At 52.8% G+C, this 25,352-nt stretch overlaps 1 protein-coding gene across 19 annotated transcripts in view; it reads left to right on the forward strand.

Annotated features, from left to right (window-relative positions):
* LOC142002359 (protein unc-13 homolog A-like) overlaps nucleotides 1-23,454 on the forward strand; it is a 131,729-nt gene extending 108,275 nt beyond the window's left edge. For 11 of the 19 annotated variants that reach the window (XR_012642648.1, XR_012642654.1, XR_012642652.1 and 8 more), the window contains 4 exons: nucleotides 1,425-1,714; nucleotides 16,034-16,229; nucleotides 16,974-17,201; nucleotides 19,076-19,209. Coding sequence is in view for 7 of the 19 variants with exons in the window: in XM_074978418.1 (XP_074834519.1) it covers nucleotides 1,425-1,713 (289 nt within the window). In the remaining 12 variants the exon portion in view is untranslated. Of the gene's footprint in view, nucleotides 1-1,424; nucleotides 6,612-16,033; nucleotides 16,230-16,973; nucleotides 17,202-19,075 lie in introns of those variants that run through there. The other 8 variants (XM_074978419.1, XM_074978420.1, XM_074978421.1 and 5 more) reach the window with 4 other exon arrangements.
* Nucleotides 23,455-25,352: the final 1,898 nt, after the last annotated feature.

Below are 25,352 nucleotides of genomic sequence, written 5' to 3' on the forward strand. Positions count from 1 at the left end.
CCTATCCCCAGCCCTGCCAGATTTTTTTTTAAATGTATATACCCCAGATCCCTAAATGGCCCCCTCAGGGATTGAGCTCACAGCCCTGCGTTTAGCAGGCCAATGCACAAGCCACTGAACTAGCCCAGAAAAACAGTGTGCAGCCTGCCCAGAGCCCTGGGCTTACAGCTCCCATGATAAAACATGGCTGAGGAGTCCCATGATGCACCACCTTCTTCAGGAGCCTGTGTTGCATAATGGGAGATGTAGTCCAGGCTGGGAGCTCACCTAGTGAAGAGAAAGGGCATGTGACACTCCAGATCTCCTTCTGCTGTGGTTGGGGTGCCTATGGTGCGTGCTTCTGTGCTCTAAGAAGGGCTGCAATAGCCCTACCTGCAGAGTGGAGTGTGTGCATGAGGCATCAGAACCACAGTTCCCATGAGGCATTGCAGCATCATTTCCCACAATAGATTTCCACCAAAACTTCTCTTTTCTCCACGCATTGCTGTGCTGTGGGTGGGGGCAATCTGCCTGTGAAACAGGCCCACCCAAGCGAACAGGGGACATTTCCCCTCATGATTATTATTCACGTGACATTATTCAGCCACCTGTCGCTCTCACCACCCCAGGGCTGGGTTCTGTTTACCCCTGGTGCTGTTGCCAAACTGCTGTCCTCATGTCCTTCCCGCGGTGGCTGGTAGAAGGCTTCGTTTCCTGGCTCAATGGGGTGGGGGAGGTGCAGCCCAGCAGCCACCTTCCCTGGGGGAGGAGAGTGCTAGGAGAGGACAGCCCTGCAGCATGGACCCACACGCGAGTTCTGGAACAGTTTTTACAAGGGAGTGGGGTGCTGAGCACTCTTGAATGCAATCGGAAAGCTGGTATGTCATAGAAACCACTGCATGTTGCCCCCCCAACCCCTCTGCACCCTTAGTTCCAGCACCCCAATAGCTACTGCAGGAGGCCCGTGGGCTGCTCTCAGCCCTGCTGTGCCAGGGACGTTCAGCAGCAAGCCCTGGCTCAGGGTCCCTCTAGGTGTGTCAGGAGCTGTGGCCCAAATGATGGTTCCTGAGCTGGGGTGCAGCCCATGCGCACACACACACAGCTTCAGCTCTTCCATGTGGCCAGTAGCATTTCCCTTCTCTCAGAGCCTCGCTGGGCTGGGGCACCTCCCCCGCCCCCTGCTGCCCACCTCCCAGCGGTAGCAGCCCAGGGAGCCCACAGCTGAACACCTTTGCTGGGGAAAGGCAACACCTGTCCCCTGGCACCGTCCCTTACATGGGCCTGGCTGGCAAGCAGCTGGGCCAGCCCAAAGCCGATTCCTAGGCAGCTGTGTACCAGGGTCTGCCCCTGCTGCCAGTGCACTCCAAGCTACCGCTGTAGCGCTGGGTGGGTGGGAGCCTGTGAGCTGGGGCAGTAACCGCGACTATACCTGTCCCCCCGCACAGCACCCTGAGCAGTGAGACGGGCCCTGAGTGCTATGAGGTGCAGGTGTGCGTCAAGGACTACTGCTTCGCCCGGGAGGACCGCACAGTAGGCATCGCCGTGCTGCAGCTCAAGGACATTGTGCACCGGGGCAGCTGCGCCTGCTGGCTGCCCCTTGGCCGGCGCATCCACATGGATGACACGGGCCTGACTGTCCTCCGCATCCTCTCACAGCGCAACAACGATGAGGTGGCCAAGGAGTTCGTCAAGCTCAAGTCAGACACGCGCTCAGCTGAGGAAGGCAGCAGCTAAGGTGCTGAGCCAGTGTAGCACCTCCCTAGCCCCAACCCCACCTGCCCTTTTCTACAGTGCCCTCCAGCCACATAAAAGCCATACCAGTCATCCACAGCCCCCCCACCACCGTGGGAAGGGAGTACCCCTCTGGGCAGCCATGTCTGCCAGCTGGTGCCTGTTTTCCACAGCCAGGGCCTGCAGCAGACCTGCTGTGCCCCTCCCTGAAGCCCCGACTGCCAAGGAACAGGGAAGACGCAGCCCCAGGGTGTGCCAGCTGCCCTCACTGTGCACCTTTTCCTGAGCCTGGGTCTGTCACAACAGAAGTTAGAAGGGGGAAGCTGAGGCCTGGAGCTGACCGTGAGGCAAGAGCTCCTGAACAAACAAGTCGCCCAGTATGGCCACAAGGTTGGCATGGTGCTGCCCTCAGTGTCCAAGGGGAATCAAAGCTTGCTCCCAGCCTTCTCCCACTCAGCCCTGCACTCCAGGAGACTCGCCTTACATGGTGGCAGTGTAGGGGATAGGGTTGAGGTTGACTCCCTCCAGCAGGAAGCTGCAGTGCAATCAGCAAGCAAGGAAGGCTGAGTCCAGGTCCTATGCCAGCCCAGCCTGGTGGCTCCAAGTGGCTCAGTCTGAGATCAGGCAGCAGGGTAGGGGCTGAGCTTGTCCCTTCCCCATTTCACTCAGCCCAGCAGCAGGAGGGTGCTAGTAGAAAGCAAGGGAAGTGGGGGTAGGGTGAGAAGCAGGCCCAGACGTGCTAAGGCCCCAGCCACTCAGCTCCACCCCAGCCCAGGCAAGGGGTGTGCGGAAAGGCGGGGATGCCAGCACAGCTGTGAAGAGGCTGCCCCTTATAAACAGGCTCAGAGCTTGTGCTCCCCACCCCAGGCAGGGATGTGCTATGGGCAGCACCTTTGCAAAGGCCCCCAGCCCCACTCTACGGGCAGAGCACTGCCAGGAGCCAGGTGCCACAGAGTGCGTGGGGGGAGCTGGCGTCGCTGGGTGCAGTGCGCACTGGGGCCTGTCCTTGCCATCTGGGCCAGAAGGACGGGAGGGGATGGGGCGCAGGTGACACAGAGAACGTCAGCATTGTGGCTGGGGGAGGCAGGGGCACAAGTGCGTTGGAGGCAGCAGGTGGGACAAGGGGCTGCAGCGGAGAATAAAACACCTAAATCCATCTGCCTGCCCCAGCCCTCTGAGGGGGAGAGCGGCACAGAGCACTGCTGGGAAGAGCAGGGCAGGCAGGGTGGGGGAGTCCCGGCTGGCAGACAGGTAGCAGCACTCACCTGCCAGCCCTGGGCACTTAAACAGCAGCAGGGCCAGCTTGCTGTGCATGTGGGCTGTGAGGTGGCTCCTGGTGGGGGAGCTCCTGCCGGCCCCAGCCTGTCCGTGTTGGACTCAGAGGCCAGCCAGGGGCTCAGCAGGTCTAGGGGCTCTTGCCTGGTTCCTTGCAAAGCCCAAGAGCAAAGGGAGGTGACGGGCTTTAGCCACTCCCCAGAAGGGCCTGAGCCCAGCTGTGCCAAGGCCCACCTCTCCCAGCCCTCTTCAGTTCAACTGTGTGCTCCCAGCCAGGGGCGTGCCCAGCATGTGGCTCCCTGCAGCTCGCCTCCTGGGTGCCAGATGGACTCTGAGCCCAGCCCCACCTGGTGGCCAGGCAGGGGCTAGCTGTGCCATGGCCACACAGCGAGCCCCACCCCACTTGCACAGCAGCTCCCAGCCCTTCATGGTCAGCCAAATGTAGCCCCCCGGCCTGTCATGCCCCGCAGTACACCAGGCTCAGGGCCAGCAGTTCCAGCTTTACCAGAGCCCAGAGTTTGGGGCCCTTAAGTCAGGATGAGGGCTCAGCTGCCTCATATGGCCCCAGCCTTTTGCTGGGGGGGGGGGGGGGGGGGGGGCTGCTGCTGACCCCAGCTCGGCCTTGGGTGAAGCTCAGCCTGCAGGAAAGGGGCTCTCTCAGCCCCCACCCCCAGCCAGCACCTGCAGCCACCACACCCCCTTGCCTGGCCCTGCTCTGCTCCATGGGCAGCCGGGGAGGAGCCTGTATCAGACCAGCCTCACCTCTCCCTTGAGCCCAGAGGCAGAGCCAGCCTGCTCCCAGGCTCAGGGCCCTTGCAGGGCCCAGCTAACACTCCAGCAGCCCAGTGACTCAGCACGGCCAGAGCCCTGCTTCTGCACAATGATGGTGCTGTGCTGTGCTGGAGCCGTGCCCAGCTGCCACTGACGAGGGCTGCAGCTGTGCCAGGCAGCTCCCATGCCCTCCCTGCAAGGACTCAAGTCAGAGCCTGCCCAGCTTGGTGTGTCTCATGCCGACACACAACCACCTACCTCCCGTAGCCACAGACTCCTCCATGCACAGGCCTGAGCGCCCCCTGCCAGGTGGTGGTGCTGTGGGCTGAGCTGCCCCAGGGAGCTGTGCCCAGGCCGGGGTGGGGGGGAGGAGGAGAGGAAGGCCTGGTGCCTGCCAACTATGCTGTAAATATGTAAATACCTGTAAATACCGACCTTGCCTATGTTCGTTACCTGACCACCTCCCCCTCCCCAGGTGCCAAAGGGCTAGCGCTGCACAGCCATGGGCCACCAACCCAGCCCTTAACCCAGGGCACTGCCCCAGGCCCTGCTCACGTGGGACAGGCCAGACTGGCTCAAGCCATGCCCTGGCCAGCTGAGGGGCAGCCTCACAGCCCCACTCCTCCAGCCATGGCCATAGGTCCTTCCACCCAACACCCTCCCTCAGGGAAGGAAAGGCCTGGGCCCAGCACCCGCCCCCCCACCCCCCCAAAAAAAAAACCCAGGCAGCTGCCCTTCCCAGCATAACCAGCACCCCCCCCAAGGAACCCCAGCTGCTAGCAGACACCGCCCCCCATTCACACAGCTGGAGCTGCTGAGAATTGGTCCAGCAAAGGGTCCTGGCTCTGACCAGGGCCATGAACAGCTATCGCAGGGGAAGGAGTGAGACCCATTTTAGCAGGGGTGGGATTATCTGCCCAACCCCAACCAGGTCCTCATAGTTAAGGCCCAGCAACACCCTGGCAGGCAGGTAGTGGGACGAACTTGCTCTTCTCATGCGCCCTGGCATGGGCTGGACTCCTGCTGCCCCATGCAGTGCTGATTATGGCGGCGGGGTGCGGGGGGTGCAGGACTATGGGGAGATGGCTGGCCACACAGGGAACCAGCTAGCCTTTGGCTTTGCCTGGTTGGGTGACTTGGTGCAGCAGGACCTTACACACACACACACGCACGCACTCGCGCACATGCGCACAAGAGAGAGAGAGACCTCCAACGCTGGCTCAGGGCTACTTTCAGCCCACACGTACAGTCCAGCCTAATGCCCCCCCTCCCCTGGCCGCAATAGTTGCTTGGCCAGCATGCATGAGAAAGCGCACGCGTGCCCTATTCAGGAGAACCTGGGATAGGTTTTTTTTTTTTTTTTGTTTTGTCCCAGGTCACACAGTACATGGGGCTCCTTGGACTGTCGGACCTGCCCCACATGCACTATTCCCGCAGCCCCCCCTCCCCCCCCAACCTTGCTTGCCCCTTTTTCACATGGGGGGGTGGAATACAGGCTGGGCAAGTACCTGCCCCCCCCCCGCTTGTTTCTAAAGGGGGTGAATGAGCCCAGCACCCCAAGAATAGGAACAGGCAGGGCTGCAGCCTGCACAGCCCCCCTCCCCCCCCACCATCTGCAGCTCCACCTAGGCTTATTGCTCCCCAGCAAAGTTCACTAACAAGCCATCTGCAGCACAAAAGCTGATGAGGGCAGGGTCCTACCAGTCACTCCTCTGCAGCTCCCACCCTGGTGAGCCTAGGGCTGAACTGGGACATCAGGGACTACCTGGGCAGGAGCAGGTATGTGCTAGGGCACAGTAAATGCCAAGGTGCATTATGCTGTGGGTGTGGGAGGCACTCGATTGTAGAGCCTGGCCCCGGGGCCGGGGGCGGGGGCAGGACGGACGACAATGGTGATGATGAGCTGGTGCCATTAGTTACTTCGCCAGCTCTCAGGCTAGTTGAGGGGTGCAGCATCTAACCCCTGCCCCCTCACGCTGAGCCCTGCCCAAGCAACAGTGATGCCAGCAGGGCTCCACTTAGGCACAATGCCTCAGAGCCTTTGGCTAGCTGTGTGCGTGCACGCGCAGGCACACACACACACACACACGGGGCGGGGGGGGGGGGCGTGGCTCTGTAGCAGCACCTGAGGCGTAACATGCTTAAGGCTCTGCCCAGCTGAGCTCGGGCCAAAAACCAGCTGCAGTTCCTGGGTCCAGGAGAGCTTGGAAACATGGCCTTCACAGAGGCAGGCCTGCACCCCCAGGGGCTCAACCCCTGCACAGCTCCCCCGCCCCCCGCACTGGTCACCCATGAGGCCCACTGCTGTGCACAGGGGAGGGCCAGCCCAGTAGTAGCCACACCATCAGTACCTAGCAGCAGGGCAGGGAAACAGCGGGGGTGGGGCTCTCCTCCACCAACCCGCCCCCACCGCCCCCAGTTCAGGAGGGAGCTCCCTGGCCACCTACAGCATCAGCAGCCAGAGTGATAGGGTCCCTTCCCCACACAACTGCAGTGACCTCCCACAGTGCAGCAGGCTGAGCTCCCCACCCAGGCGACAACATCCACAGAGAGCCCATCGGCCTGCCTCTGTCACCCTCTGTTTCTAATGGGGCTGCTCTGGGCCCAGGGCTCCCTCTCTGACACCTCCACCCAAGAACTTCCAGTCAGCATGTGATTGAAATGAAAACCCACGTAACTTCTGCTCGTGTAGCACATCTGTCAGCGACAGCCCCTGTGTCTGTCCTTACCTGACCTGGAGCAACCAACGGCAAACATGGATGCATGACAGTGAGATGTTTTGCACTATTTTGACTCTTTTGGGCTCTGTAAAATAATTTTATTATAACTAACAGTAAAAAGGAAAGCACACCTGGCCCCATGTCTGTCTCCTACACACTGCACCGCCCCTGCCAGCTGAGTATATGGCCTCAGGGAGCTATCATGGTGGTGGTTGGGCTGGGGGGGAGGAGGAGCTAACCCACTGGGCAGCATGGCATACGTGCACAACTGGGGGGCGGGGGGGCGCGGCGGGCCCAGCCCAGTAACAGAACTCGTCACAGCTCTCACGCTGCAAACTCAGGCTTGGCCCTTTACCCCTTCAGACCAAGGTGAGAAATAAAAACGAAGCCTGACCCTTTGATAGCTATAACAGTGGTGTGGGGGGGGTCACAGTAGCTGGTACCACATCTGCCCCCATTGTGCAAGAGGGAGGTGTCCCACAGACCCAGGATCCCCAAGTCCTCATGGATAGTTCTCTAAACACTGTCCATCTATGCACAAAGACAGTAAAAAAAGTGGGTATTAGGAATCATTAGGAAAAGGGAGAAATAGTTTGCCTCTCTTAATCCAGGGCACATCCCCATTTTCAATACCATGCGCATGTGGTCACCCCATCTCAGACAGTAAGTAGTGGTATTGGAAAACATGCAGAGCACCAAAACTGAGAGGGACAGAACAGTGTCTGTTGTAGGAAAGATTAAGATTGGGATGTTTCAGCTGAGGGGGTGTGTGGGGGGGCAAATATTATGATGTCATGGAGTGTGAAGCCCCCCCCCCACACACACAGAGTCAGATGTGATGCTCATTCGCCAGGGAGAACAAATGGTTTATTAGGCGACAGGGACCCAACGTAGAACAGACTTGTCAGTACAGAAATCAGAAGCCTTCAGTACAATCCATCCTGGGGAGAGGAGGCCCAAGGTGAGGCCTATGAGCCAGGGCCCTGGTTGGCCACCCTTCCTCTCCCATCTGCCAAGACTCCCCACCTCCCAGCTGTCCATGTCAAATCCCAGCCACCAGGCCCCCTCCTCCAGCCTTTGTCCCCCTTCCTAGGCAACCTGGTTGCCTAGGTTATGAAGGGACGAGGGGCCATTGGGTATGTGTGAGATGTCATCACCTGCAGGAGTCCATGCACTGATGCCATGCCTGGATAAACTGAGGCACTCCATGGGCTCACTACAGGACCATGGGAAACAGGCAACACAGGAAGGGGAATAAATCTCCATCCACCCCATTTTGTCACAGGATAGCTCTAAGATCGTGACTGGTACAGAAAAAGTGTTAGTTACTGTTTGGCAAGTAAGAGCCAGGCACTCACCCATTGACATTAATAGGCACAGCAGGTTTAAAACCAAAACAAAGTCCTTCTTCACACAACACAATCAGCTGGCAGAATTTTGCCAGACTGGGGCCTAGACCTCAACCACACCCCATTAACATCCCTTGGGGCTTGCTGGATTCTGGGCCTACAGCTGTAGCTTCTCCCGTCCCTCCCCCACATTCAGTTGCATGCCTTTGGTGGAAACCACCAAACACTAACAGGGTTCCACTAAGAACACAATAAGTTCCCAGGGAAACAGGGTGGGCAGGAGCTGGACAGAAGCTGGAACCAGGTACCGGGGCCATCACTTGATGGGTGACTGTTCTGGGGGCACCTGGCATAGGCGGCTGTTAGAAGACAAGACACAGGGCTAGAGGGACCTTTGGGCTGACCTCATATGACTGTTCTTATGAATCCTCAGGCGGTCAACAAGTTTGACCCCCCTTACCCAGAGTAAGACTAACCCAAACTAAATCATCCCAGCCAGGACTTTGTCAAGCCCGAACTTAAAGAACCTTTAGGGATTGAGATTCCGCCACCCCACCTGGTAACACATTCCAGTGCTTCACCACCCTCCTGCTGAAACAGGTTTTCCTAATATCCAACCCTCCAAATTCCTGCACCAACATTTCTGTTAAGCTTATTGGTTACCACTGGAAGCACTCTCTTTTCATATTTTTTTTTAATACCACTGCCAGGACACATGCTGGTGACTTCAGTGCTAGCCACAGTGTCTTTAGCAGGTATGGGGGGTGGGCTAGCTCTTCGAGCAAAATATTTAGTAGCCCCTCCCCCATTACTCCAGTAAGCTTGGTTGTCTGAAACCCAAACCTTTCTCAGTGGTGTTAGGAAACTGGAGTTTCTGGCCCTATTGTAAAAGGCGTGTCCTGCATCTCCAACCCACATCAACTATAAGAATTTGATATATTTACAATGCAAAGCTTCATTTATTGCTAAAAAAGTAAATCATCTCTGGCTGGGAGAGGGCCCCCTCAGCACACGCCCCAGGGACTTTTGCAGCTCTGCTCTGGCTCTTCAGCTGGAGCTCTGACAGCAGCTGACAAAGCACCCAGCACACCTCCCCAGATGCTAAGCACTAGCCTGCACCCCTACGGAGCTGAAGTACAGAGGTAACAGCATCCCCCATCCCCACCATGTCTAAATACACACAACACTGTTAAGATGACCAGGTGTGGGGAGGGGAGGCGAGAGCTTTGGGGTAGTTTCCTGAAGGAGCAGAGGGACCAGCTCAGCTCTGACAATTCAGCAGCCTGTCTCCCCCACCAGGGTTCACACCAGGCAGTTGAGAAATGGAAGCCAGGGCCCAGGGTTGCCTAGTCCCTCTCCTCTTGCTGGAGCATTGCATGCTGGGAGCAGTGGGGCCCTGGTTCAGCCTCTGGCAGGAGTTGCCTCTGGGTATGTGCATGCACACCCCGCCCCCCCACGCCCTCCCTGAACAGCAGCAGTCCCTCTGGCGGGGGGAGACTGGGATCACTGGGGGGCAGCAGGCCCCTTCCCCAAGCCCCCCCCGCAGGCCATTGGTTCCTGCCTTCCCCTGCCTAGGAGCACAAGGAATGCAGGACACTATTTATGCAGCTCAGCTCTGACGGGTCTCCAAGTGTCCCCTGCCCCCAAGCCCTCTGATTGAAAAACTTTGCTCTGCTCTTGCCTCTCCCCACCCCCTGCAGGCCAGCTCGTCTTTGCTTTGTCACCTAGAGACTGACCCACTGCTGGCACCTTTCTCTGCTGTCAAAAACCGAACATGCCGTCACCCCCCGAACAACCAACTTTGCTTACACTTCATCTGCCCTGGGATTTTTCAACTCTCCAATTTTGGTAGGACCCCAGGGCTGGCCATTTCATCTTCCATCTAGTTCCACTTAGCACACGTCAGAGAGACTTTCCTTTCCCGAAGGCAGGTGGTGGGGAGGAAGTAGAACTACTGAAGTGCAGCTTCCCGGTCTTTGCACTTATGACGCTTCGAGTTTCCTCACCTCGGTGCTTGGAAAACATTGTACTTTTTACTCACTACGCCGTCCAGAAGCACTTCGCTACTCGCTGCCTTCATCACCCCACTGAGACTTGCACAAGCCAGCATTCTGATTGGCTACCACAGAACCACGTGCGCAAAGCAGCCATGTGTCACGCAGTAATTTAAAAACCCAACCCCCCGCCGCCACGTCAACGAGCACAGGGACATCCCCTGCTCCCGTGAAGAAGCTTTTTAAAAGCTGCAGCAACCCCTTTACATTCCGAACCAGGATCTGCAGGGGGCTGGGGAGTCCCAAGCAGCGTGGGCCGGCTCCACTGTGCAGGGCAGAAGCAGTGCAGTGGTGTGCACTGCTGCTCACCCTCTCGCCAGCTGGGGGTACGCAGGGTTGGAAGCTGCTCGTAGGGGGGTTTCCCCACTGCTTGGACAGCTTCTGGCCACTAGGAACAGCAGAGGGTGGTACCTGGAAGTGGCGGGGAGCCAGGTAAGCATTCCTCCAATCACCACATGGATAGACACCACGTTCCCATGTACCCCCCTCCTGCCACACAGCTCTCATTGGCTCCTGAACCCCCAACCCAGCTCTCCCAATCAGTGCCTGCACTCACCTCCTACCCAGCTTTCCCACTCCAAGTTCACTTCCACACACTCCCTTGCTCCTGCATCCTCCCCCAATACCAGACACCCCACACTCAGCCTGCTCCCTCACCTCCCTTCCAGACTTCCACTCCCACCCTGCTCCCCACCCAGACTAGGGATTGAAAATCCTCTGTAACTAGTATAATATGATCAGGTTTCTGGGCACAGCTAAGGCAATCAATCCAGGGTAAAATTGCTTAAATCCAGGCCACTTACAGCCCAGGCTGATTTCTTTCTTACTAAGGCAAATCAAAATCAGCCACAGAAGTACCTCTGCCAGCCCTACTGGCCAGCCAGAAGCCACACAAACAGACCCACAGATGTCCCAGCTGCTCTACCAGCCCAGACCAACACTACCTACTCAGGTGAGAGCTTCTTAAAAATCTCTTTCACCAACACATGGTAGGAGAAAGATTGTTAAAAAATATCATTTTTAAATCATCTTTCTCCTACCATGTTTTTTTTTTTCCTTTCTGTTCATGAACTTTTAGATTCTAGGGATGGGCACAGCATGCTGTTTTGGGTAAGATCCGGGTATATGTTGACCTGGGAGTGTGGCTGGACCCTTTGGGGCCTGGACGAATGTGTGGAGCTGGTGAAAGAGATTTTAAGAACCTCTCACCTGAGTAGGTAGTGTCGGTCTGGGTGGTCGAGCAGCTGGGAAATCTGTGGGTCTGTTCGTGTGGCTTCTGGCTGGCCAGTAGGGCTGGCAGAGGTACTTCTGTGGCTGATTTTGATTTGCCTTAGTAAGAAAGAAATCAATTACCGTTACTGATGCAGGTCAGTGATGTTACATGCTGAGTCCTGAAAGCCTCCAAACATAAACCCCATAAGGGGTACAAATCCAGCTTAAGCAGTCTTAGTTACTGGAGCGCTGGAGAATGGGATCCTTGCATTCTGGAACCAAGATGGTCACTGTCAGGGCCATCTTATAGTTATCCAAGTGGAGAGAAAAAGTCCTCTCTTCTTCCCATCAGGCACTGAAGGGTCAGCCTCACCTGACCCAGGTGAGCCATTGTGGCAAACTGCCATTGGTGGCTGCTTTTGCTAGTACGTCCCAGTTTGTTTACATAGCAGGTGGAATGAATGTCCAGGCATTTGATTTCCATTCCTTGGCTCAGCCCAGGTCACCTGAGCAGCAGGCTGCGTTCCATTGACAAGCCCCAAATTCCTGAGATGTATTTGACCTCTGAGCCTTTGTTCTTAGTCCATTGTCCTAGCCAGGGTAGTGATCTCCCCTCTTGTGAAACTCTAAAACATATCTAAATTTTGTAAATTTCTAACATTGCACTAAAACGTTTCTAATACAGCCATAGAGCCAATATCTGTAATGTCTCATACTAACATGACACTGACATACCAGCTACAGACAGGTTCAGGGCATTGCCAGCTTTCATTTAGACACCTCACTCGGCCCTCCTAGGACAAGAATGGGTGCCAGTGTATACAAAGGTGACAGGAATGGCTTCCATGTCTAACATAAAAATCCCATAACATCACAACTGGTTAAATGCTAAGTTTAAATGGGTTAGCTGATTAAACCCAAGGGGGAGGGGAGGGCTGGGGTGGCCCTGCTGGCGGCATGCTGAGGGCCAGGGTTGCTCTGCTCCAGCTGGAGCCTCCCTGTTTGTGGCACTGCTACAGGTGGAGGGCACTGCAGCACAGCCAGAGCAACCCCCATCCGCAGCAGCCCAGCCTGCAAGTGCCCCTGGTCTGGGGACTGCTCTGTCCACAGCATGCCCTGGGCAGGGGCACTCCCACGGGCCCAGAGCAGTCCTCATCCTCAGCACTCCAGGGCGCACTGTGGGTAGGGATGCTCCAGCTGGGCTGAAGCAGCCCCACTCCCAGCCTAACTCCCTGTAACTTGTAATTTGACTCCTATATTTAATTTGATCCTGCTTTAGCTTTATAAATGGTGTGTGAAATATAAATGGGTAGTGTGTACATCCTATACAGTACACAAATATGTGCAGGTGCATAACTGGTTGGATAACAGAGCACAGTAGTTAACAGTTTACAGTCATGCTGGAAGGGAACAAGTGTGGCTCCCCAGGGGTCAGTTTTGGGGCCAGTTCTGTTCAACATCTTCAATGATTTAAATAATAGCACGGAGTGCACTTATCGCAGATGATCCCATGCTGGGAAGAGGGTGCAAGTGCTTTGGAGGATAGGGTCAGAATTCAAAATTATCCAGACAAACTGCAGAAATGGTCTGAGGAAAAGAGAATGAAGTTCAATAAGGACAAAAGCAAAGTACTCCACTTAGGGAAGAACAATCAGTTTTGTACACACACAATGGGAAGGGACTCCCTAGGATGGAGTGCTGAAAAAAGGGATCTGGGATCATAGTGGACTCAGTAGTATAGGAATCAGTGTGACACTATTGCACAAAAACACCCCCAACTCCAGGATACATGAACAGGAATGTAGTGTGCAAGACACAAGCAGTCATTCTTCTGCTCTACCCTGCACTAATTAGGCTTCATTGGCATATTGTGTCCAGTGCTGGGCACCATGTTTTAGGAAAGATGTGCAGAAATTGGAAAAGGTCCAGAGAAGAACTAAAATGATTAAAGGTCTAGAAGATATGACCTGGAAGAGAATTTAGTTTTTTTTTTCCTCCTCTAAAATAAAACTTAGTAGCAGTTTTCAAGTACCAAAAAGGGTGTTATAAGGAAGAGGGAGCAAAGTTATTCTCCCTGGCCTCTGATAGGCTAAGGAACAATGGGCTTACATTGCAGCAAGGGAGATTGAGGCTGGACATTAGGAAAAGCTTCCTGTCAGGGTAATTTAAGTACTGGAATAAAGAGAAGTTACTCACCTGTGTAGTAACCATGGTTCTTCGAGATGTGTCCCCGTGGGTGCTCCACAGTAGGTGTCGGGCTCGCCCCGGCGCCACAGATTGGAAATCTTTAGCAGTCTCCATCGGGTCGTGCGTGCACTGATGCGCGCCGGCCCTTCGCGCACCTTCGGTCACATGCACGATCCAGTCCCCACCAGTTCCTTGACCAACCGCCCCGGATGCTTCTGAAAAACACGAAAACAGAGCTCTGAAGCGGGGAGGATGGGCGGGTAGTGGAGCACCCACGGGGACACATCTTGAAGAACCATCGTTACTACACAGGTGAGTAACTTCTCTTTCTTCTTCGAGTGGTCCCCGTGGGTGCTCCACAGTAGGTGACTACCCAGCAGTGACCCCAATTAAGGAGGTGGGTGTCCGCTTATGTGCAGCTTGCCCTTGATAGGACTGCTGTAGATAGGCGTGTATTCTCATCGAACACCCGGTGCATGGCATAATGCTTGGCAAAGGTGTAAGATGACCAAGTTGCTGCCCTGCAGATGTCTTTTAATCCGATGCCTTTGAAGAAGGCCGTCGACGTTGCCATCGCTCTGGTGGAGTGAGCCCTGGGCGGAACTAGCAGAGGGGTCTTACTGAGCTCATAGCACAGTATTATGCAGGATACAATGTGATATGAAATTCTTTGTGAGGATAGGCCTTACCCTTTCGACCTGGGTGTGAGAGACACCAGGAGTCTGTCCGTTTTCCGGAAGGGCTTAGTTCTGTCTATGTAAAAGGCCAATGCCCTCCTTGCGTCTAGTAGATGCAGCTGCGCCCTTTGCTGGAGTTGTGAGGCTTAGGATAAAATGAGGGTAATACTATTGGTTCGTTAATGTGGAACTCTGAGGAAACCTTTGGAAGGAGAGCTGGGTGTAATTGTAAGATTACCGCTTCTTTTGAGAATACTGTGCAGGGGGGCGTTGCCATTATTGCTGTGAGTTTGCTCACCCTGCGGGCTGACATGATGGCGAGAAGGAAGGTTGTTTTCAGGGTAAGTAGCTGGAGGGGTACCGTGGCCAATGGTTCAAAGGGTGGTCCCGAAAGTGTGTAGAGGACCAAGTCCAAATTTCATGACGGCGATAGCAGTTTCCAAGGGGGTTACAGGTTTACCAGCCCCTTTAAGAACCGTGTGACCATAGGATGGGCAAATATGGTTGGCCCTTACTCTTTGTGTTGAAACACTGATATAGCTGCAAGATGGACCTTTAGAGAAGATAGGGAGAATCTGTCTTGTTTTAGCTCCAGCAGGTAGTCTAGAATTGCAGTTATAGGGACGCCCTGAGGGGCCAACTGCTTGGAAGAGCACCAGGAGATGAATCGTTTCCACTTTTGCGCGTAAGTCCTTCTAGTGGAAGTCCTTCAACTGGACTCCAAGACGTGTTTCACCCCCTCCGAACATGTGCTCTCTAAGGCGCTGAGCCATGGATTAGTCACGCCTGTAGGCGGAGTCTTTGAGGGTGTGGGTGCACTATGGACCCCTGAGCCTGTGTGAGAAGGTCTGGCACTACCGGTAGGGGGAGTGGCGGGCAGCATGACATGCGCAGAAGTAGAGGAAACCATTGCTGTCGGTCCCAGGTTGGGACTATCAGTATTATGCGTGCACTCTCTCTTTTGGCTTTCTCTAGAACCTTGTGAATGACTGACATGGGAGGGAACGCATAAAGTAGAGGGCCCTTCCATGGCACCGTGAAGGCGTCCCCCAAGGATCCCTGTCCTATGCCCGCTCTGGAGCAGTACTGAGGGCATTGTTTGTTGTTGTAAGTGGCAAACAGATCAATTTGGGGAACCCCCCATTTGTAAAAAAAACTTGTTGGAGCAGATCGGCGCGGATCTGCCACTAGTGTGTGAGCACAAATCGCCTGCTTAGCTGGTCCGCCTTCACGTTGTGGACACTGGGTAGGTATGAGGCTTTCAGCGTTATATTGTTGGCAATGCACCAGTTCCACAACCGGACTGCCTCCACGCATAGCATACAGGATCTGGCCCCGCCTTGCTGGTTGATCTAAAACATGGTGGTGGTGGTGTTGGTATTTATCCCGACTACTTTGCCGTGCAGGTATTTCCGAAAACGTCTGCACGCGTTGAACACTGCTCTGAGTTCTAGTATGTTTATGTGCAATGTCTTTTCCACAGGGGACCATAGCCCCTGAGTTACTTTGTTGCCGATGCGTGCTCCCCATCCCATGTGGGATGCGTCTGTCGTAAGAAAAATCGCGATTTGTGGCTGGTGGAAGGGCACCCCTACTAGTAAGTTCTTGGGATCTGCCCACCATGCCAGAGACCTGCGCACCTCCGCTGTGGGCGATACTGCCCTGTGGATGGTATGGACTATTGGTTTGTAAATGCTCGCCAGCCAATGCTGCAGGCCCCGCATATGCAGCCTGGCATTCTGTACCACAAACGCGGTGGTCGCCATATGCCCCAACAGTTGTAGACATGTTAGGATTGGCACTGTGGGGCTGTACGTCATCACTTGTACCAGGGATTTGATGGTGCGGAAATGGGCTTCGGGCAGGTATACTCTTGATGTAGTAGCGTCTATGCGTGCCCCTATGAACTCTATATTCTGCATAGGCTTGGTCTTTGATTTCGAGAGGTTGATAACTAGGCCCAATGAGGCGAATGTGTTTGTAGTGACGTGTATCATGCGTAGGACCTCTGCCTTTGAGGCCCCTTTCAGTAGGCAGTCGTCCAGGTATGGAAAAATGAATGCACCCTGTCTGTGTAGGTAAGCTGATACTACCGCCAGTGTTTTGGTGAACACTCTGGGTGCTGAAGAGAGACCGAATGGAAGAACTCTGTATTGGAAGTGCTCCCTGCCTACTGTGAAGCGGAGGAAATGTCTGTGTGCCGGGTGAATAGTTATATGAAAATATGCGTCCTGCAAGTCGAGGGCTGCAAACCAGTCTCCATCGTCCAATGCCGTAAGTATGGAGGCAATTGTAATCATCCTGAAACGCTGTTTGCGCAGATGCCGGTTGAGGGCCCGTAGGTCCAGGATTGGTCTCCAGTCCCGCCCGCCGCCGTCTTCTTCTCTGTTAGGAAGTACCGGGAGTAGAACCCTTTCCCTTGGAATTGTTCCGGAACTCTCTCCACTGCCCCTATGAACATGAGATGGTCCACCTCCTGTTTTAATCTTGTCCTGTGGGAGGGGTCCTTGAAGAAGGACTGGATGGGCGGTTTCGGTGGAGGTAGTGATTGGAAGGGGATTGTGTATCCCGTGGCTATAATCTCCAGTACCCGTTTGTCTGTGGTGATGTTTTGCCATTGAGAGTAGAACGGTTTGAGCCGATGGTGGAACATATGTTGGGATTGGCATTGAGGGATGGTGTTGATATTGCAGTTCTCGACATACCTGTCAAACTTGCTGTCTCAGGGCTTGCCCCGAGGGTGCGCGACCCTGCTGGAGGTGTCATCTGGGGGCCCTATACTGTTGCTGCTGCTGGTGGCGCCCTTGGTCATAACTCCGTTGGTACTTTGTACGCTGAGGTTGATAAGCGTAGCGCCTTTGCTGGGGGTAAAACTTCTTCCTCCTGTATGGAGGGGTATATATGCCCAGAGTCCTAAGCGTGGTTCTCGAGTCCTTGCTGGAGTGTAGGACCGAGTCAGTTGAATCTGCAAATAACTTTCTGTTTATCAAATGCAAGGTCTACGATTTTTGTTTGCAGATCTCTGGGAATGCCGGACCTCTGGAGCCACGATTCCCTACGCATTAGCACTGCTGTGGCTGTGGAACGTGCTGCTGTGTCTGCCACGTCCAGGGCAATCTGGACTCCTGTTCGTGAGGCCACGTAGCCCTCTTGGACGATCGCTTTTAGCACCGGTTTCTTATCCTCTGGAAGGAAATCCATGAGGGAAGCAAGTCTGGAATAATTGTCAAAGTTGTGGTTTGACAGGTGTGCTGCATAGTTTGCCATTCTGAGTAGTAAGGTAGAGGAGGAATAGACTTTCCTACCGAACATGTCTAATTTCCTCTCATCTTTTTCTGATCCTCCTGATTTACATTGGGGTGTCTTGCATCTCTGCTGTGATGATTCGACTACCAGGGAATTTGGTTGGGGGTGGCTGAACAGGAATTCCATGCCCTTGGCTGGAACAAAGTATTTCTTATCCGCCCTCTTATTTGTGGGAGGGGTGGAGGCTGGAGTCCGCCATATGTTGGTGACTGATTCCATAATAGCTTCATCTAGTGGGATAGCAATCTAGAAGAAGCTGGGGGTCTTAAATTTTTCAGGAGTTTATGATGTTTCTCCTGCACCTCCGCTATGTGAATGTCCTGTGTTTGTGCTACCCTCTTGAATAGTTCTTGGAATTGCCTAAGGTTGTCCGGGGGGAAATATCCCCAGGGACAGTCCCCTCATCTGGGGAGGACGAAGAGGCATCGCTATGATATACCTCCCCTAATTCCTCTGATTCCTGTATTTGTTCATATACTTGCCCTTTTGAGGATTCAGAGGGTAGGTCCAGGGCCTATGGACCAACATCTGCCTGGGGAGGCTGTGTCCTCACGGGGTGAGACTGTGTGAAGGGATGTTGGCGAGGTGTGGGTGGGGATCTACCCCTGGACCTGGACCCCCTATGCCGGTGTTCAGTATGGTAGGGACGGCCATAACAGCAGGGGCAAGGGCCCGGTGATGGGGATCTAGACCATGATCGGAAAACGTACACGTGGGGTCTAGACGAGCGTGACCTCCGTGATGACGCTGATAGCGGTGGGGATGCTCTGTGATAGTATTCATAGGGGTCCCTACTGGAGACTGGCAGAGGTTGTCTGAGCCAGGGGGATGGTGGTTGAAGGAACGGGGATGGAGGTCTGAAGCAGGCCACTGGAGTTGCTGCCCAATGTATTTCTGTGGGGGAGCTAGGCGATAGCGGCAACGCGGTGGCCTCCGGGGATGGGCTGCAGTGCTGTGTTTTAGCCTTTGCTTTTCCCCGTCCCTGCAAAGCAGGCGCCGCCCCCTCCCGTGCCGGGGACCTCGGTGCCCCTCTGCACGGTGCTGCGTGCATACTTCCTCCAGCACCGTTGGGTCCCGTGCCGGGCACCCCTGCTCTAGCACCGTCAGTGCCCCAGGCCTTGGTGCACCCAGTGCCGACTGCTTAATGGTCGGAAGCTCCGGCGCAGCTGGGTGCACTACAGTCATCTCACTTTGAGCAGCCCGCAGGTCAGAGGCCTGTGCTCCGCTCGTCCTGCTTGCAGGTGTTACTGGCAAGGATTGAGCTGGAGAAGCTTCCTTTTCTTTTGTACAGAAGAGGATAGGGAAGCCACCTTCCTCTTGTGTGACCCTCAGGGCCCCTCCTTATGGGGCTTCTCCGATGGTTCAGGTTGGAGGGCTTTATTTTCAGCCTCATCTCCCTGTCCTTTCTGGCTCTGGCCGTGAGCTTGGAGCAGTGAGGACACTTTTGTGGAACGTGGGTCTCCCCGAGGCAGCGAATGCACTCGCTATGCCCATCTGAGGCAGGCATTGCCTCGCGGCATGACGCACATTTCTTAAACCCCGGCAAGGACATCTCGGCCCGGGCGGGCATTTAGTCTTTGAATGTTAATGGGGCACTTAACAGCTAATCAGTCCTGGAAAAAAACAACATTCGCAGCTTTTAGGATAGCAGACCGCTTAAGGTGGCCGCCTCCGTTCTTCTCTCTTTCTCCCTTTTTTTTTTTTAACGATATCTACATTTAATGAAAACAACTTTAACAATGCTAACTAAAACTATCAAAGTAATAACTATTAACAAGATAAACAAAATTAAGAGAGAGGTTTATCTTTCTCAGGCGTTGGAGCTGGAGTGGAATCCATCTGCAGCCGTTGGCGGTTGAGAAGGAACTGGCGGGGACCAGATCGCGCATGTGACCGAAGGCGCGCGAAGGGCCGGTGCGCATCCGCGCACACGTGACCCGATGGAGACTGCTAAAGACTTCCAATCTGCGGTGCCGGGGCGAGCCCGACACCTACTGTGGAGCATCCACGGGGACTGCTTGAAGAACTTTTAGTGTGGTTGTGGAATCTGTAACATTGGAGACATTTATCCAACCTGTTCTTGACAGGGATGCTAGAGATGGTGATTGGTCCTGACGGGACTCTCTGGATGGTTAGGTAAATAATATTTAAATGAGTCCCTGAATAAGGGAGCAAACTCCCTGTGTGTTCAATGCCGGGACCCAGACCAAATCCCCGCTACAAAACCCAGCCAGGATAATGCCCGCCCAGGTAAGTTTCTGGACTCCACCCTGAGCCTCTGGGAAAGGAGTAGCTAGCAGGAACAATGAGACAAGGACAAGGGTGAAAGGACAAAAAAAAACCCAAAGTAACTAAGATCTTTATTAAGGAACACAACGAGGTCAGGATGCAACAAGTAACAGTTTAAAGTACAGCCTTATTTACACTCTATTAATACCTACACTTATGTTTGACACTGTATCCATTTTGAGTCTTGCTCCTTAATTCTTGAAATTGATTTTATTATTCCTAAAGGCAAAAGCTTTGGTTACTGGAGCAAGGGAGGAAGGATAGAGGGATTTAGGAATGAGGGTTGTTGGGAGTTTAGAAATCCCCGCTGTCTCCTTCCAAAGCCGGAGTGGGGGTGTTAAACCCCACCTCCATGTGGGGTCGGGTTGGTACCCGAGAGCCAGTCGGGACTGTCCCTTTATTTTGTGGGGGTCCCCAGTACCATCTAATGGGCCCAACTAAGTGAACCAGGGAGGCATATGCTCTTCCTCAGGTCACTGGGGTAGGATTGACAGCTAAGGGAGGCAGGGAGGCAATGACTTGTCCTGCAGTTTATTTGAAGGAGGTAAGTAAGGGGAAAGGGTAGAAGGTAAAGGGTTAGTTAAAACTTAAGAGCAACACATTATAACAACCTACACTTACTATGAACATCAGTTATGAAACGTGCCGAAGTTTGGCTAATATGGTGAACCCTGCCTGGGATGTCCAGGCCTGACCTCAGGGGGTCAGGCCCCCGGGCACTTCCACCCCCTCGTCAGAGGAAGGAACAATGGAGAAGCAACCCCCCGTTCCCTCGTAGAGGGTCCCGATTACGCAGGTGGGAGTGAATGTAAAATAGGTATATAGCTATATTAAGGTAATTTTTACGTGTCCAGTCCGGTTAGGTAAGGTCCAGTCCGGTAGCGGTGAAGTGTTGACAAGATGGCAGGCGGCGAGAACGAAGGTGCCGCTGTGATGGCAGGCTCTGGGTTTCAACAGGCGAGCACGCAGTACCTCACCCTAGTGGTGAGGCCAGGTCGCCGCTCGCCTGATTCACCTCAGGGCTGCTTGTTGCTTCTTGAGGCTAGAGAGCGGCGAGGCATGATGGTGCGAAGATGCCGCTTCAGGCCGCAAGGCGGCTCAGGGCCCTGTCAGCGCTGGCTGAGGTGGCTAGGTGTAATCAGCCAGGCAGTGATTTCACTCTGTTCAGCACCGCTCAAGGGCAAGTGCTGAGGTGATTTCAGCTCTAGTTCAGCACCGCTCAAAGGCGAGTGCTGAGGTGATTTCAGCTCTATGCCCCTTAGGGCTGGCCTAAGGTTTCGGCGGACACCACTCAGAAGCAGCCAGCGCCTCCCTATGCAGGGTAACAGAAGCAAGTCTGTGTCCCCCAGGGCCGCAGAATGCCCGAAGGTACCTACTTATATAGATCAAACTCATACATGATTCATAAACTAATTTCCATATGAGGGTTCTAAACACATGCTTTCAAACAGGTCCTCCAGGCTAGGGACACTTCTAGAAGCTGTTCACCTGCACCCAATGAGGAGCCTGGATTTCAAATCCATGATTCTGAGGTGTTTGTGAATTCAGGTTACCGGGGAAACCAACTGACACAGAGTGACAGTTACAGGGGGCTGCTAAATGGCAGCCTATGTATCCTTTAGGGTCTACCTGTCCCTGCAATGACGTTTAATGGCCAAAGGCTTGTTTCCCCTGGCCCACGGGGACGATTATGCCCGAGGGATGAAAAATCCCTGACATGCCCCCACAGCCACAGAGGGAAGGGCAAGCTCTTTGGCTCTTACAGGCAACAGGAGAGTTTTTTGGGAACGCAAAAGGTTCCTAGGTAGCCAATTAAATGCCAATTGCGGTCTAGTTGAGCCTTTTGATTTCTCCGGTGAGTTGAAGTCAAACAACACAAGTACATTATTTACATTTACAATATTTACAGTTACAATCCTACAGATATAATTTGATTTGTTTCTTCAATGATTTGCACATGTACTCGCAATTGTCTTTTGATTTTGCAACAGGATTTACAACATGATTTGCAACAGTACATAGAACACTTGATTATACATTTGAACAACAAGACAATCAATGCAATAGCAACAATGATTATCAGTAATGAAATAAACCCTCTCAAGATCTGCCTGCCAAGATATCCCAAAGGCTTGGTGATCCAGGACCACAGGTCCCACTGTCCTGGATTTAATGAATCAATCCATGATTTGGGTTCTGGAGGAACGTAGGCGACTTCCATAATATGTTTAGCCCTGTTTACAATGGCCTCATAGTTATCAGGAATATATACACAGCAGTCCTCCCCAGTCAAGGCGCAGACTCCCCGCCTTGGCAGCCAGGATCATATCCAGCGCCATTCGATTTTGGAGTACAGCTTTGCGGATGACTTGCTGCTCCGTGGCCAGCTCAATTAAGGCGTGACCAGTCTCATTTGCAATGACTTCTAATAAGATCTGTAATTTTATCATCAATTTTCCTAGTCTGACTACACGCGGGGCGGTGGGGGGGAGCCATGTCCACCCTACTACCTCATTATACGATAGGGGTGGTGTTTTTAACATATCAATTTGTTGAGGCGGGGGGTTAAGTCTATCGATCTTAAGTTCAATTCGCTTGCATTTCTGATTTTCCCTTTTGGCAACCTGTCACGTATTCGCATGTCAGGGAGGACGTACGCTGGATAGCAAGCACCATGCCACCCAGCAGGCAGGGCTTTGTACGCTCTGCGGCCACAGATAAAGTAATGGCCTGTTAGGGCGACCATGGGCTTTGCACATTCATACTTCATATAATCCTGAGAGTAGTGGCTGTAATATCCAGTAAAGGGGGTTTGTTTCCCCGTTAAACCACCAGTTATATTACAGTGGTACAACTCTGATTCATTATTGTATTTACAAACATGCGTTCCATCAAGTCCCACTCCTTTCATTCTTGCCACAGAATCTTTTTCTGTATCTGTTTTTGCTCAGAAATAATTGGTGTTCTTTTTCCATTGATTTTCTACTATAATACCTTCTTTTAAAACATAATTTAGACATACACTTCTTCCCACTGGTACTGGTTTAATTTTTACCTTTTCCTCCCTCCATTCGCCCTCCATGGGGTGTGTGGGTTGAGTTACATTGGTCCCATTACACACCCAGCACCACTGTCCAACCACTCTCTTAACAAGTAGATAGTCCGTGTTATTAAGATGTTCCTCTGCCCAAGTTATATGTCAATCTGGATCCGGATTTAGGGCGAGAGGGCTGTCCAGATTCAATGATGGTGGGCGCGGTGAATATGTAATAAGTTGCTCTGTCAATGGTACCGGAACCAGCGAGACCCCTGCCTCAGAACTGTCAGGCAGGACAGTGCAGACCCAGCAGTGGGTTAGATTCAATCCCTGGGCTATGACGGTAGAGGTTTTAACATACAGATTATTAATATTCCAATGATCGGAGATGGAGCCGGGCAGGTTGAGGAGGAGCAAAAGAATCTGGAAACAATGATTAATGGATTGCGATTAAAACCTGATTAAGTTCCTCGACAACTGATCCAATTATGATGTACAATAATCCGCTGGTTAATTAGATGGTAAGTATTCAGGTAGGTTCCAGGGACGTCAACTTCAGCCATGATTAGCTTTGATTGTCCTTCTGGTATTTGCACCCGAACCTTATTTGCATGATTATACACTGGCACCCAAGGTTCCTTAGTTTTGGGTTGGATCTCCGGCCACCTAGAGGTGGCTCTATTAATGGCTAACAGTGTCTTATCCAAATAAAGATGCGAACCCTTATAGTCTACGTTGGGATTCATGATTCTTAAATGTTCTTTGATTATACCAATCTTACGTTCCATGACTCCATTTGCTTCAGGATGATACGGAAGGTGAAAATGCCATTTTGTATTCCATGATCGAGCTAATTTGTCCAGCAGATTAGAATTAAACAGAGGACCATTGTCAGACTGGATTCTGTGGGGATTCCCCAACCTGCGGCACATTTAATTAATAACTTTTCTATTTGCTCTGCAGTGGTCTTTTTGGTCGGCGCTGCCCACACTTGTCCAGTCCCTAGGTCCACAACTACCAAAGCCTTAGGAAACTGGCGTGCCCCCGGCAGGGGTCCCATTAAATCCACCTGCCAGGTGGTGCCAGGCTTGAAGTGTTGTGGGCCTAGGGAGTCTGATACTTGATTTGATTTAATCTTTTATTGGTGTTACACTCAAGACAACTCTGTGTAATTGCTTTCCAATTTTTAAAGGTTATGTCAGGCAGTCAGACTCTGACCTCCAAAGCTTCCGGCAAACTTTAGGCCCCCAGTGGCCCCAGGTCTGATGAAGCCAGCGGGCCAGTTCGGTCAAATCAGTTTTTTTAGAAGTGGTGGTAATATTCACCTCGACCTGATTGGAATTGTCTGGGGGCGTTTGCCCTCTGTAGCTTTGTAGCTGGGAGGCCAAAAAACTGTGTAGTGGGTCTGAGTCGGATCTATGGGAAGGGCAGTGTCTCACGAACCAGATACACGATTTTGATTTGTTTAACATGTCAGTAATTTGGTGCCATATTTCTTCATATTTTTGCAGAGATCCTTCACCAACTAGGATCTTAATCGCGTATTCTGAGCCTACTCGTAACACTGGAGCCTCAGTGGAGTGCTTTTCAATTGCGTGTTGGATCGCTAGATAGACACCTCTCACCTCTGCCGCCTGGGCAGAGGTGTCCTGTGCCTCAGTCACGATTTTGAGGTAATTGCACTTGGCACAGAACATCCCAGACTTCACTAATTGGTTAGTGCTCCCATCGGAACATAACCAAGGGTCGTGACTATCAGTTATTATTATTATAGCAGAAGGTTTTGACTCTGCAGGGAGAGGGGCATCTACTAGGGTCCAAGATGACCAGTTAGTCTTTGCCAAATATAATAATTTATTCCATGTCTGATCTTCTCCACCAAACTCCAGTGGGTGCCCTTCCATGAGCCAGTGGAGGGATGTGACAACGGGGCCTCTCACTGTCCCATGGAGGTGGTTCCAGGACATTGCCGCCTCTAAGGCGAGTAGCATCTTTCCATAGATGCTGTATTGGACCTGACTAGACAGTAGTTTTGTAATTGTTCTTCCCACAACATGATCATTTTGCTCTACCCTGACTATAACTTGATCAAAATTGAGCTCAAAGTTGATCACTACCGGGGAGCTATGATCAATTCGGCTTAATTTTGATGGGTTAATTAATGAATGCAACATTAATTTGTATGCCGTTAGTTGGGCACCACTCCACGCTAAGCTGTTCTTCTTTTTAACTTTAGATTGAAGAACACCTAGAGCGGGAGCATATTTGGTTGGGATCAAGGAGCGGTGATAATTTAGAAAGCCTAATACCTCTTGGACCTGTTTGACTGATTTTGGGGGATTTTCTAACCATTTATTTACATCATTTGGGTCAAGCTCGGTTGCCTAATGGTCAGCCGTCACCTCTATACCAAGGAATGAAAACTCACAGATGGGTTTGATTTGGCTTTTCTGATCATTGATTTTCCACCCATCTGTGACTAGCTGACCTGATTAACAAATTTTTCCACCACTGACCAATCCCTGCCCACCACAGCGATATCATTGATGTAGTAGAGCAGTTCACAATCAGTGGGAACTGCCAATTTTTCCAGGGTTCGGGCTAGCCCCTGAGTGGCAACCGAGGGGGAATTATGGTAGCCTTGGGGTAACACTCACCACCTGTATAGGTGTCCCTTGAAGAAGAAGTCCAGTACTCTGTGGGGATCGTCCAGCGGAATTTGGAAGAACATGTCTTTTAAATCAATAGTTGAGCCAAATTGATAT

Source organism: Carettochelys insculpta, chromosome 27 (assembly GCF_033958435.1).
Source record: "Carettochelys insculpta isolate YL-2023 chromosome 27, ASM3395843v1, whole genome shotgun sequence".
Taxonomy (NCBI): Eukaryota; Metazoa; Chordata; order Testudines; family Carettochelyidae; genus Carettochelys; species Carettochelys insculpta.